Source organism: Serinus canaria, chromosome 3, assembly GCF_022539315.1.
Source record: "Serinus canaria isolate serCan28SL12 chromosome 3, serCan2020, whole genome shotgun sequence".
Taxonomy (NCBI): domain Eukaryota; kingdom Metazoa; phylum Chordata; class Aves; order Passeriformes; family Fringillidae; genus Serinus; species Serinus canaria.
The window spans coordinates 103860204-103874478 of record NC_066316.1 but is presented as its reverse complement, the minus strand read 5'-3'; the positions used below and the strand labels follow the sequence as shown (position 1 = coordinate 103874478).

Sequence of the window (14275 nt, the reverse complement as noted above, 5' to 3'; positions counted from 1 at the left end):
TGTTCCCAGGTGCCACATCCACACATCCTTTCAAGGACTGGTAATCACACACTTCCCTGGGTTAGTAAGTCACTCCTGAGTGTGAGTGACAGACCTTTTGGCTGCCAGAGCTGCAGTCACAGCCTGAGTGACTGTACATCTGGAGCTGTTAAGATCTGATTACTGTGATTATTAGAGAATGATGCTTCTACCCAAATTAACATGCAAATGAGATCATATGCTAAAATCAATAATGCAGATTTTTATTAAGTAAAATATGTGAGACAAAAGGACACAGAAAAGAGGGTGAGAGGAAAGGCAGAGAAAGAACAATTAAGTAGAAAGATCATCACTAGCCTTGTGGATCCAGCAGTGTTTAGTTGGCCCTTCTTCACCCTTTTTGGTGGTAAGGGTCCCACAAAATATCATGTTAAATTGGTTAATATGCATTCAGGTATATGTGGGCATGCCCAAGCACCTCCCCTGCAGGGTGGAGTTTTGCACTGTCTTTTGCTACACTGAATCATGTACAATCTTCTAATGGCCCAGAAATTAATCTGGGGGTGATTTGGGTGACTTTGCTGGTTTATGCACCTTTTAAGACATGACAGCTGCCTCTCATGCCTGTGTAGTTGAGCCTGTTATGGCCCCACAGAAGGGATAAATACCCTCAGGCCTACATTGGGAGTATGAATGTCCTTGCTCAGCATGTCTCTTCTTTTGAGTCAGTGGACTATGGTCTCCTCCAGTCAAGAGCTGACCTTCAGCACAGCTGCTGAGCTGGCCTTCTCCTTGCAGTGTTACGCTCTTCTCCCCCACTCTTGTTTACCTCTTCCTAGGCTTGAGATAACTTGGACAATAGTACTCCCTTTATCTTATCTCAAGTCCCCATCATGTGGCTTAATTTACTGTCCATATTTCCAGGAAACAGATTTGGGGCAGATTTGCGGTGGAGGTATCTGTGGTTGCAGATGAGGAGTTGCTTCTTTACACAGTCTGCCAGAGTGGGCAAAGTCCTTTGGTGATCTTAATAGTGTTTAGGGCTATTGTGAGCTGTAAGCCTCTTCTTAGAGCATATCCTCTGCTGCAGGTATAGTCTAAAAAGGTCCAGATACAGCTGGTTTTACTGGCAGATGCCCTCAGAGTCAGCATTTTGGCTGCTACTGAAAGAGGCAGAGTTCCAGCTGATGGTTGTTACTCCCAGGTCCCACAGGCTGCTGTGTGAAAGCCAGGCACCTGTGTATTCACACATAGGCACTACTGGTCCTGTGTTTTAGAGCCAACCACCTGTAACTGAGAACACAATTTTGTCTGGATGTGTAAAGTGAAGTCCTTAACTGACAGAGCATGAAAACAGCATTGGAGCAGACAGAATAGCATCATCAAAACACTGGAGATGGTAGAACTGTTGTTAAAGCCCTAATGCTATAAACATGGCTTGCAAAGAGGATTGAGTACAAAAGTGGGTCTGTGTCTTTGTTTATTGTTATCCTATTTATCAGGAACTCTCAAGATACTATCTTTAAAAGGCTTTTTTTCAAGCTTTGAATTAGAGATCCAGAGGTTGCCTTCTTGGGGAAGCTCAAGTTTCATAAGAACTGATCAAGTTTTGACATGATGAGAGGAATCTTTTGAAACTTTGTTTGAAACTAGATTGTTTAAGCCTCTTGAAAGTGTATATTAACTTCTATACATAGTGCATCCTTAGGTGAAAGGGCACCTGTGTTAATGATTCTAAACTTCCTGAAGGAAGAGGTTAAGAATTCCACAAGAACTCTGCAGTCCGCAGGAAATCTAGGGAAGATGGAACTTGATAATCCTCATGGTTAAGGTTTAAAAAGGCAGAAAAAAATTTAATAATTCTAGTTTGGTTTTCTTTTAAGTGGTCGCTTCTGATTTCTCTAGAAAACATTCACTCAGACATAGGAAGAAGGTGTGTTCAGAGATGTGTTCAGAGGTTACTCAGTGCTCTGGATGGTGAACTTCTGATTCTGGCAGAATCCTTGGTTCCAGCGACAGCAAGTGCTCTGTGGCTTGGCATAGGGTAACTTTGGAGAAGGGATCTTTGATCAGTTTTAGTTTTCAGGCTACTGAAACAGACTGTTCATTTCATTAAATGTACTGATCAATGCTCCAACAGCAACTGCTTGGTCTTAGTCTTGATGTGTGAGCACTCTAGTATGACCTGGCATTCCTCTTGCAAAAATGTCATAAATATTTTCAGGGGGCACTCCAGGGGGAAGGTGGCACCACAGTTCTGTGGATCTGAAGTGGTCAGGAGGAAAAAAAAACCGCATTGAATAAACTGCAGCAGCAACTCCCCTGTTCCATTTCCTCCAGGGGGAGCCATGGGTGGTTATGACTGCTGGCAGCTCTCAGAGGTTAATTCTATTTAACTGGGTATGAAAGGACAGGTAGTTCTGTTGCCAGTAGGATCTTCTGTGGGAAAGCCAATATGTTTTGATAGTGTGCCCTTTAGGCTGTTTGGCAAGAAGACAGTGTATCAGATAGTCAAAACCAGAAGGCAGCTCCAAGGGATCATGTCCTCCTTCAACTTGCTCAGCCCTGATGTTTGTCTAATTTTCCTAAAGGATCTTCACAAGTGGAAACTGCGATTGGCCCATCAGTCTTGTCCAGCAGCTTCCTTTGTATTTTGGCTTTAATCCACTTCCCTGGTTGGCTCTTCACAAACCTCAAGTTGTCCCTGTGCTTCAGGGAGCTCCAGCTTTCTTTCATGGCATTATCACTTATTGTTTCTGTCATTTCTGGGAATGTCCTTAGATAAAGTAGAGGTGGGTAGGGCTCGTCACAAGTCACTATGAAGAGACCTTTGTCTTAAATAAGCCTGATGAGAGATCATTGGATCTTTTTACCTGCCATGCTGGGCTGAGAGCACTTTCAGCCCCTGCAAGTGAAGTCCCTTTCTGAATGAATCCACATCTCTGCACAGAAATGTTGTGTTCCTGGCATGTTGCCTGCAGTGGCTAATGGCAGGTGCTTTGGGATGGAATATAGGAAACAGGACATGTCCCAGTTAGTCTTGTTACAGAGTAGGAAGTGTTGGGGGCAGGGTCTGTGTGATGTCCTGTTCCAGTGAGAGCCTTTGCATTGATTTTCTTGGGCTTGTAACTGGGAGAAGAAGAGCTAAAAGTCTTTGTGCCAGTGCCTGAACTCTGTGTATTTTCTTCCCTAGGCAAATTCAGAATAGGCACACAGGGCTAGATTTGTCCGTGCCGGAATACCAGGAAATCCGTGGGAAGATGATGTCTGGCCATGTTGAGTATCACATTGTCGTTGTTACCCGACTGGCTGCCTTCAAATCAGCAAAGCACAAGCCTGAAGATGTGGTTCAATTTATGGTAAATATTTCAGCAGACCTGTGTTAGTGATCACTTTCTTAATCAGCTTTGATTATTTCTGTCATGATGCAGCAGAAGCTTCATCATCAGTCACAGCCTCTCCAGGTCAAGGTCCTTGGTAGGACAACACAGTCTGTACCATTTCTACAATTCCTACTCCATTATGCATATTTCATTATCCGCACAGTAATTAAACTTTTTATTCCAGGAGCTAAAAGTGATTATGAATGTTGTTGCCTTTAAGGCATTTTTCATTTTGGCTCAACAAATAGAAACCAATTAAACTTTTTCTAAGTTCTGCTACAAATTAGTTTCTCTAATATATGTATCAGTACTAGACTTTGTAGAGAAACATGAAATAAATATATAGTAGCTTATTTGGGTCTATTACCTGGACACAGCATTTAAAATCCTTAGTAAGAAAGGTTTACAAGGAAGTGTCCATATAAAACATTATTTAGCTAGATTGTATTTTTCATTATACCTGCAGAGTAAAGGTTTGAAAGCACAGCACATGACTTAAAACAGGTGAAATTAAACTCATCTATGGCATGTGCACGTCCACTTAAGCTGTTGCCTCTGGGACTGTCTGTCAGGCTGATGGGAAAAGGTGCATTTAGGGTGTTCTGTTTGATCTTCTTTAGCTGCCTGCTGAACCACTCCCAAGAAGTGCATTTCTCTGTCCATTGACCATAAGGGGACATACCTTGTTGCATGCTGTGACCATCTGCTCTTTTCAGATGTTTTGGCAATAACTGTAATGTCAGAGTGATGGGAGTGTGTGGTTACCTGGTAGACCATGGCCCTGTAGTGTAACTCACATTTCGTAGAAGATAGCTGATAAAGGCCTATTTAGACAATCTGATTTGCAGATAAATATCTGGCAGTGTTGTAAAGAAATGCTTTAGAACAAATGAGATCTCCATTTATTGCACACCTTATGCTATATATAACTATGGTAAAAGCAGCAATACTGGCATGGGAGTCTGTTCTGTTCACCCTCCTCATCCCTGACTGCTTGTTCTCGCTCCTGCAGTGTTTCCTTTTGTGTGCCAGTGTTATGTGGCTATTCCATAACAGCAGCTAAGGAGCTGCTCCTGGCTAAAAATGGGTATTTTGGGGCTTGTTATTCAGTACTTATTTACACCTGTTCCTTGAGCCTGTGATTTGCACAACATCATTAAAGTTTCTTTTTGGGCAGGGAAGGGCCAGACAGGGGCAGATAAGATAAAGGGATGTGCAGTTGCTTTTTCTCATGCAGCAATGCCTGCTTATATTATGTAATTTTTCCACACAGCTCTGTGTGGAAGAAATAATCTGGCTACACCTGAGGTGTTAAACTGGGCTGTTGTCATCTAACTTCATTTTGCGTCATTTCAGAATAAGTTGATAAAATCAGCTTGTCTATAAAGAGGAGAAACAGACTTTGTAATGCAGCCCCTCTGCTTGCTCAGTTGTCTGTTCCCATGTCTCTCTGGGAGGATTTTCAGCACTCAGGTGCTCTTCTCAAGTGAAATGAACCTTCCTGATTTCTCCTCTGGTGAGGTCTCCTGACATTTCATTCTTCAGGAAGAAGAAAACTGGTGGAGACTGACAAGAATAACGTTTATCTCATCAGTTACATTTTTTTCAGCTGACTAAATATGTTATATTATATAGTTTGTTGTGTGAGAGTAATTTAAAACCATGAGCTGGGAGTTTGAGGATGGATGCTTTCCATCGATTCATTCTGATGAGTCTTGTCTGTGTGTATTACTGGAGGGAACAGAGGGATTCACCTGTTGTAACTTATCTCTCTGTGAGTTGGATATTTTAATCCGAGTCTGTCCATGCTTATATGGTCAGTGGGGAGGACGGGAATAATGTGACTCATCCTCTGGAAATGTCTCTCTTCTTTGACCATAAAGGGAAAGTATCTACATTGTAGATAGCTGCAGTGGGGGGCTTCAGCTCCAGGTTGAAATGCTTGAGGGTCAGTAGAGTTGCACACAAATCACTGTGCACTTGGGAGGTGCCCTGGGATTTTCTACCTGGCCTTCAGAAGTTGTGGGTTTCCTATAGATCTTGTGTGGTATTAGCCTGCTGCACACAAGCCCTTTGGATGCCCCAAAGCATCTCAGATAGCATGAGATGCCTTTTTCTGAGCAGAACAGTCTGCAAATGTCTGTGTCTGGTTTTTTAAACTACCATCCCCGTCAGTGCAGTGCTGTTGAAAAGGATGTAGCTGAGCATCGGTGGGGTGGGGGAGCCCACTTTGCATAACATAAATGTCTTGCACCATTTGAGAAACCCTAAATTACTGTAGGTGCGTGCACAGGGCTGGCAGGAGTGACAGAGGACATAAAGGCATTGACACTGCCCTGAAACAGCAAGGAAGATACGGTGCAGCATCCAAGGTTGTAGCCTCTCTCCGCGGCCGCGGGAGCTGGACGGGTGCCCGGCTAGGAGCTCCCGGAATACGGCTGAAGCTGGCCACACGATGTGCCACTCCCGGCTCCCCTCCAGAACCTGGGTAGTGGTTACCGTCTGCGGTGTGGGTGGCACAGGCGGGATCGTGGCTACGAAATCCCGAGATAAAGGAAGGAGAAGTGGACACCTGTATAGGTACCAAGAAGCTTTAATTTTCCCGCTGAGGCCTGGGACGGGTGTCAGGGAGGAGGTCTCGGGAGCGCCCTGATAAAGGCAGTGGGTGTGATGGGAGGAGACACAAAGCTAACCAATAACAAGGACCCAGGGAGGAGCGTGGGTTACAGCTAAGCCACTGAGGATCACACAGGGGAGGGGAGAAACCCCGGGGGCAAATCATCCATCGAATAAGGGATGGTTGGCACAGAGAATTCTCCAGATAAGGGGGGTGGTTACCGTGACAGACGGGGTGGGAGGGCTGCTCCAGAAGGGAGGAAATTGGAGGGAGAAACCATTGTGAGGGAAGTACATGGGGGGAACCAAGGACCAAACCATTTTGTTAACTTACAAAGGGAATAACCAATTCTAAAAACACACGATGCCACACAAGGTGCCACTGGCTGCCTGTGTTCAGGCGAGTTGAGCATCATTCACCAAAATCTCATTTCACCAGTGACTGTTATGGGAGCTGACACATCCTGTGTGTAGGCAGATGGCTTAACCTGGGGAGGAGCGCCGGTCCTGTGGCTGCTGGGAAGGCAGGTTGCCCCCAGAGTGTCTGTGCAGTGCCCTGTGCTGCTGGATGCTGGAGCAGCACGAACAAGAGCTGTGACCCTTCCCCAGAGTTTGCACTGAAGTGTAAGAGAGGTACCTGAGGAACAGCAGAGAACGAGGCTGCAATGGGCTGCAGGTCTAACACATCAAATTTGTATCACAAAGCAGAATGAGATGAGACATCTGAAGGAGGAAGAGGAGACTACTATGTGCCTGTTTTGGAGCAGAATGGGCAGAATGGGAGAGGGGCATCTTTTTTTGCTTTTTTTGAAACTGCCAAATTGGAGGAAGGAGCCAATGTCACAGCACTGAGGTGACATGTAGGTTAGAGAAGGCAGGCAGGTGTGGCTGGCAGGATTTTCCTTGTCTTTGGATGCTGATTTTTGGATTATCTCTGTTTTGGCCAGCTGGAGAGCCAGGTCTGTGTTTTGTGGCTCCTCCTTGCCCTGTCGCTGTCCCTGAGGCCTCAGAGGAGCAGCTGCTCCTGCCCTGGCAGCCAGGCAGCAGAACCAGCAGCTCCAGCAGCTCCTCTTCTCCCTGGGAAAGCCTGGTGAGCAAGGCAGAAGGGTTGTCTAAGCTAGCTGTGGTTTCCAGGATTGAATCATAGGATCATTTGGGTGGGAAATGGCCTTTAAGATCCTTGACCCAGCTTTTGACAGATCATCACCATCAACGCTAGAGCACCAAGTGCCGTGTCCAGACATTTCTTGAAGACCTCCAGGAATGGTAACTCCAGCGCTTCCCTGGGTAGTCCATTCCAATGTTTAACAACCATTGCCATGAAAAAATTATTTCTGACGTCCAACCTGAACCTCCCCTGGTGCAGCTTGAGGTTCTGCCCTGTTGTCCTGTCAAGATCAAGAGATGTGTTAAACCCTATGACAAAAACCAGATTAATATCAAAAAGAGATTTCAGATCTGACCTGTGAAGCCTTTGCTGTGGGGCCAAAGAATCCAGAGTGCCCTATTCCCCAGCTTAACAGGACTATGCAAAATCAGCTTCACAGCATCTCTAATTAAAATGTTTGTGAAGAATTAACAGAATAAGAAATTCACTTCTGTGATGACATTCTAAATTTTTAGAAAGTGGAGGGATTTTTTAATTTAAAAAAATGTTAATTGTGAAATAGGACAGATGGGTTTTAAAACTGCATAACCTTAAGATTATATTTGGTAATTAAAGGAAAAGTCAGTTGCATTTCTTTCAAAGGTCAGAATACTCTCGTACTATCGAAAGAGGGAAATTGCTTTTCTCTTTGGTACTGCTACCAAGATGATATTTAATTATTGCCTGTAGATTTGCCATTTTCTGTGATAAAAAGAAAAGGCTTTGCTTTTCTTTAAGGCATTTCTTCTAGCCACACCTTAGCTTTTTTAGCAATTAACTTCTCCCTTCCCAGCTTTATTAAAAATCCACCCAGCCTTTAGTGCCTTCTCTTTGGATCTGCATCCAGTTTGATTCTTCTGTACAAGTTATTTGTTAGTCAAGTTTTTTCTTTTTCAAAGCTGAACAAATAACTACTGGTGTTTGACAGGCATAACACAATTTAGGGAGGCATTTACTATAGAACTGTCTTCCTCTCTTAAAATGAGGGAGTGTATGAGTACGTGGGTGTGTATTCATTTATGTTTTCATCATTGCCTTTTGCATATGTTGGCCTTTTTTTTTTGTTTGGGCCTCAAAATATGTGCATTGGAGTTGGGTTTTTCTGACTGTACAGGTGTGTTGTGAAGATAAATTCCTTCACCTTGTGGCTTCTGTGATGTGAGAGGAGGGGAAAAAATCATGCTCAGTGTAGCAATAGGTTTAGAAGCCACTAAGGATTCATGCTGATTAAAAAGAAATATTAGAGTTCTTGCTCTTCTGCTGGGCAAAACAGATGAGGAGAACAGCATGTGATCATGTAATTAAAATCTACCATAATGCACACCCACTGGGTCACCAAGAAACATTAATTCTGGTAGGGCTTGAATTGGGAGCTTCCAAGTGAAAGCTTGGGTTGTGCTCTCTGGGAGAAGGGGTGCTTTTGAGTCCTGTACCCAAAGCTAGTGCTTGTTTAAAAGGACACAGATGCTGGATCTCCCTTTTCTGACAGTGTTAAGAAGTGGGCTTAATAAGAAGAAAGTCACAGTAGCCCTGGTTTTCAGGAAATACTGTAAAATCAAGCGTGCTCTTTGTTGGTGTGCTCTGACTGGCAAAGGGCTCGAGTTAGCTCAGAGATCTCCATTTTGTTGAAATCCTTGCAGTAGATAAAAAACATATGAAGACAAGTTAGAGGTCACAAATGGGGCAGTAAAAGGAGCTTTGAATGGAAAGGAGGCATTAAATAGCCTTAATACTGAGTGGGATCAAATTCTGCACACAACTGCAAGTGCCAGGCTTGTATCCTGCAGCCATTCCGGTGTGTGAGGCCCTTGGGAAGAGGGGGGCAAGGCACATGCATGAGATTTGAGGGATTAGTAGCAAACTTCAGACTTTCACTTTGAACTTCATGGTGGTTTTCTTAACCTTCTAGCTATACTTGATCACATTCAACTTATTTATTTGTTCCCAGTGGGGAAAGAAAAAAAACATTCAACCCATCCCTGTCTGTCTTTTAAGTTCTGTGTTGGTTGTTAATTATTACAGGCAAATAAGGTCTTGACCTGGCAAATGTGCACATGCTTTGCTGTATTTGCATGATTAACTCTTTTGAAGTGAAGCAGATTGAGCCTTTGATATTGTGACTTGACAGAACTCCTTGAAGTGTGTGCACTCAGGCTGACTTACAGGTGGTGGGGTTTAGCTCCACAGAGTTCAGTCAGAGGCATGGAGGGGGAGAGGATAACTGCGGGATCAAGACCTGGAGGAATTACAGGCAGCTGAAGAAAAATATTTGAATATTAATCAGATCAAACTTTGTTTTCCTAATAGGATTGATAAAATGGGGTTTAGAGCAGTGCTTATTTTCTATCCTGACATTTTGGGCCATAGGATCCATCAAGGATTTTCAAAGGGCTACAAGGAATAACCAGGAAAGGCAAGATGTAATTTTGTTACATGCTGATGCGCCTTGCTCCTGGAAGACTGACAGAGGATGTCAAATTGAAAGAGTCCAGAATTGTTGCAGCAGAGCAGTGCTTGCTGGATAGAAAGGTGTGAGAATGCTCTGCGTCATGTCTGGGATTTGCATGAAAAAATACACTCTGTGGAACCTGTCTGTCACTTGCGTAAGGCTCTGTGCTGCTGCATCCAGCTCTGGGGTCCCAAGTACAGCAAAGACATGGACCTGTTGGAGCAGATCCAGAGGAATGGTACAGAAGTGGTCATAAAGCTGGGACAGCTCTCCTGTGAGGACACTGAGAGAGCCTGTTCAGCCTGGAGAAGGCTCCAGGGTGACACTAGACCCCTTCCAGTACCTGCAGAGGCTGTGAGAAAGGAGAGGGATTGGTTACAAGGGCCTGGAATTGAGAAGGTGGGATGGCTGAAGAAGGGAAGGTGTAGATTAAAGTAAGGAAACAATTCTTGACTATGAGGGTGCTGAGCCACTGGCGTAGGTTGCCCAAAGAAGCTGTGGCTGCCCCATCCCTGGAACTGTTCAAGGCTGGGTTGGGTGGGGCTCTGAGCAGCCTGGTCCCAGAGAAAGTGTCCCTCCCATATTGAAAAGGATGATCTCTGGGGTCCCTTCTAACCCGAACGGTTTGGTGATTCTCAGCACACCAGTCTGGGGCTGCTGGGCTCAGCCAGACTTACCACTGCATTTCCAGCACCAAACCCCAGGTAAAGCTGGCAGCAGAGCTGAGCGAGGCTGTCAAGGAGCCCATGGCTGCCTGGGCTTGAGGCACAGGGACAGTGGGTGAGGAGCTCGGCTGGCAGGGGCCAGCACTGGGCTTGGGTAAGTGGGGAATGGTTTTGGCTGGAGGACTGACACCTCGCTGGTACAGTGGGGTGTTCAGCAGAGGGCTGACACCTCTGTTCTGGAGGGATGACACATCACTGGTAGAGCTGGGTGTTCTGGAGGGCTGACACCTCTTTGGTACAGCACGGTGTTCCAGCAGAGGGCTGACACCTCTCTGGTACAGCAGCAGGGTGTTCCAGCAGAGGGCATCCCGGCACTGCAGGATATCGCCCTGTGCGCTGTGCTGCGGGCTCTGGGAAGCACATTAGTATGCTTTGGGGACGGTGCTGTCACACTTGGTATTCCGTGTCGCCTGTGCGTTCCCGGCGTTGTTGTTCAAAGCCCACGCAGATCCACAAAGGCGCAATTAGCGATGGGATGCGAGGCTGTGCGTTTGCTTTAGGTTCAGTGGTGTAATTAGACATAAATTGAGATTTATGAATAATTTACAGACTTTGATAGAGGAGGAATGAAAATTAAGTGGGGAAAGAAATAAGTTTGTGTATCTCAGTTCAGTGTTAGGGTATTTTTAAAAAACCGTTTTGGCATAATCTTGATTGGCTGCTGTCTTGTAATGCTTTCAGAAATTAATTTGGTAGTTGTTATTGAAATTAATTAAATGTTAAATGTTTTTCACAAATCAGACTTAATTTTTTTTTTCCTGGGTGAAAGGTAATGATGTTTACTCTTTCGAAAGAGCACCAGTGAATTCCTTACTGCCCTTACATTTGTGCTTACATAGTATTTTTGGGAGGGGCTCGGGCATCCTACCCTGCTCAGAGTGCTCCTGGGAGCTAGCAAACTAAAAATGTACAGCAGTTCAGAAGCTCTGGAATTGCTTTCCCCTCTCTTTCTGGGGGGTCTTTCAGAGGGAAGATTGTGATGTTCTGGATCATCTGTGTTCCCCTCTCTTTAGTGCCTGCTTGCTGAATGGCATTTCAGATCTGGCATGTGGAGTACAGCGTTACTCACACTTTACCTTTGTTGCTTTTACAAGACAAGTCTAAAATTCTTGGTTTTCATTCCCCTGTCGACTCAGGTTGGGTGTTGTGTTTCAGATCTTTGTTACAAACCTGCTTGCCTTTTGTGCCTGGGCACTGAACCCACAGTGAACATTGTACAGCTGAAATGCAAATGCTTTTCCAAATCATCTGGCTAGGTTGATAATTACTGCGAAAGGCAGGGAAGCGTGAAGCTGAGGTGGTTATTGCTCTTTGTGCCCACATCTGAATCAGTGAACTGGCTGAGGTGTGCCTGTTACTGCCAGGGCCTGTTCCCTGGCCTGGAGGGCAGTTCACACAGTTTGGCTGCATGCACAGCATTAAACTTCCTTACCATCTGCAATGGGCATCAGTGCCCCAAACTGGCTACTCTGGGGTCTCTCCACTGGGCCAAATCTTGGACTGAAGAATTATCTGGGGGCATGATGACTGCCCAGAGTGTAGGAACTGTGCCGACATTGTCAGGTTCCAGTAGACATTGTAAATGAGGTTTCTAGTAGGTGCTCTCAGTTTCCAGTGGCTGGGAATATAACAGCCTGATGCTGTTTAGTTTGCTTGTATAGATGCAGTGTAGGGATTCTGCATTGATCTATAACTAATTTCCCTTCTGTGCTTTTTGTTAAGTTGACTTTCTTTATCCCTGTGTTGGTAGGAGAACTCTGCATTACTCCATTCCAAGATGTGGTGCTTGAGTCTCTCCATCTTCTATATCCATCTCAGTATGTGCAATACTGCACATATTGCAGTGCTAATTATGATTCACTCCTCTAGAGTTCAGCAAAACATGTTACAGGAGGATGAGAGCTGGACCCTAAAGAGTATCTGTGCCCTATGCACTCCACTAGCACTGTTTTTGGGGTAGTTTTTTAATCTCTGTATTAATTGAAACAGTTTGGTAGATTATGGATCCATGGAGGGCCTTGACAAATACATTATCTGTATAACACCACAGAGCAGGGAAGTCACCCTCATTGCATCTGTAATGTCACTTAGGGATAGTGTTTTGTTTGTGTGTGGGTTTTGTGTATTGGTTTAAGGTACTGAATTCAATACTTAATGTGGCATAAGAGTCACACCAGCATTCCCATAGCTATTGCTTTCCTTGTAATATCTTGAGCCTTATTTCTCCTCAGGCTTCCTGTCTTTGTCCGCAGAAGGAATGACTCCATTCACTCTTGGCATCTTCTCCCTGTATGAGAACCTTTTAGGCCATGGCCAAGTTGTTGATTTTTATTTTCTCATGGATGATCTGAATAGTCAGGGGTCAGCTGAGGTCTTTGCCCTTAGGTTTTTCTGTTATGTGCTGTTCTGGGCAGAAAATGTGACAATTTTTAGGCCTAAGCACCCAAAGAGCACTTAAGCCACCAGGAGTGAGGAGTGGGACAGTGGTGCAAAGGCATATGCAGCTTTCTTCACCATGTACCTACCAGGCAGGGCTTTTCTTCCCTCCTGACTTTCAGGACTGGGCATCACTTTTAGTGGACAAGGATTACTGCTGTCAGAAAAGTATCTGCAGCAGTGACCTTCCCAGTATTTCATTAGCTAATGAGTCAGACAAATGGATTCTGGCAATGAACTTTAATTCCATTAAGCAGTGGATTTTTAATAACAGAATTAGAAGACTAGCAACAGTGCTTAAGGATTCACTGGGTACATAACAGGCTTTTGCTAGGCCATGTGTAAAGCTCCTTGCTCATACATGGTTTTCCACTTCCACAGTTAATGTTTCACTGCACTTCACTGCTGCTTTGCTGCTTCTGTCTCACCTGTAAAGAAATGAACCCAGGCAACACATTTTCATTGCAGGTTTCCAAGAAGTACAGCGAGATCGAGGAGCTCTACCAGAGACTGACAGCACGGTATCCCCAGGTGTCTCTGCCACTCCTGCCTAGAAAGGTTCTCTTTGTGGGGGAATCTGACATCTCTGAGCGAAGAGCTATGTTCAATGACATCATGAAATTCATCTCCAAAGACGAGGATCTAGCAACGAGTCCTGAGTTACTGGAATTTTTAGGTAACTAGAAGATGTGAGTGTCCCCTCTCCCAGGAATGTGCTTTATGGAAATGTTAAGTTCTTGACTTGGGCAGCCAAAAACTAGAGAGTGCCAGAATAAAGGCTGTCACTGAAAATATCCTCATGTGCATTTACAGTGCTGCACAGTCATGTTTGCTAGAGCTTCTTCCTCCTCTCAGTGGACACCTGCCTCATTCAGAGATGTTGATAGGTACCTTCAAAGCAAGCATTGTGCTAGCCTGTCCCTGATTTCCTACTGTACTTCAGAATGTGTAAGTTTAGAAGGCTAAATAGTCATATGTTGTCAGTGAGGAGATGGACCCTAAAGGGACAGTGCAGGGTTTCCCTTAGTGAGCAGCTCTTCCATGTTTTGTCTGGTTTTCCTGCAAATTATTGACTCTCAGAAAGATTTTAATGGAAGACAGATTCTTTATTAGTTAAACACATTCTCTGGCTAGCTTTGTTTTCTTTTTAGTTTATTTTAATTTTTTTTCTTAGCTTTCCTTAGCCTTATGTCCAGCTTTTGTCTTGTCTAGTAATTCATATTGTTCTTTTTTTATGTCTCTTGGGCATAGCAGGGAGTTACTGAATGAGTGGAATATATGAGTTCTCTGCTTTTAATTCAGCTGAGGGCTGCTGAGGAGGAAGTACTCCAGCCTGGTGCTGTGTAGGATTCTTAGTGGAGGGGTACTTTTAAGTAGGGGAAGTTGCAAGAAGCTGACAAGTGTAAGCAGACTGTTAGCAACAGCTAACAGTCCATTTTGCAGAAGTGTCAGGTGTAGCCAGATTAGTTCTGTGCCACTGGGAGCTTCCTAAAGTCAACGGGGGCAAAGCTGCTTAATGCATGGCAAAATCCAGGTAGTA

The 14275-nt window shown here is 44.6% G+C and overlaps 1 protein-coding gene across 1 annotated transcript in view; it reads left to right on the top strand.

The window, feature by feature from the left end:
• HS1BP3 (HCLS1 binding protein 3) overlaps window positions 1-14275 on the top strand; it is a 57642-nt gene that overhangs the window by 2888 nt on the left and 40479 nt on the right. The window contains exons 2-3 of the mRNA XM_009095628.4: window positions 3173-3338; window positions 13204-13411. Coding sequence (XP_009093876.1) covers window positions 3173-3338; window positions 13204-13411 — 374 coding nt within the window. The remainder of the gene's footprint in view (window positions 1-3172; window positions 3339-13203; window positions 13412-14275) is intronic.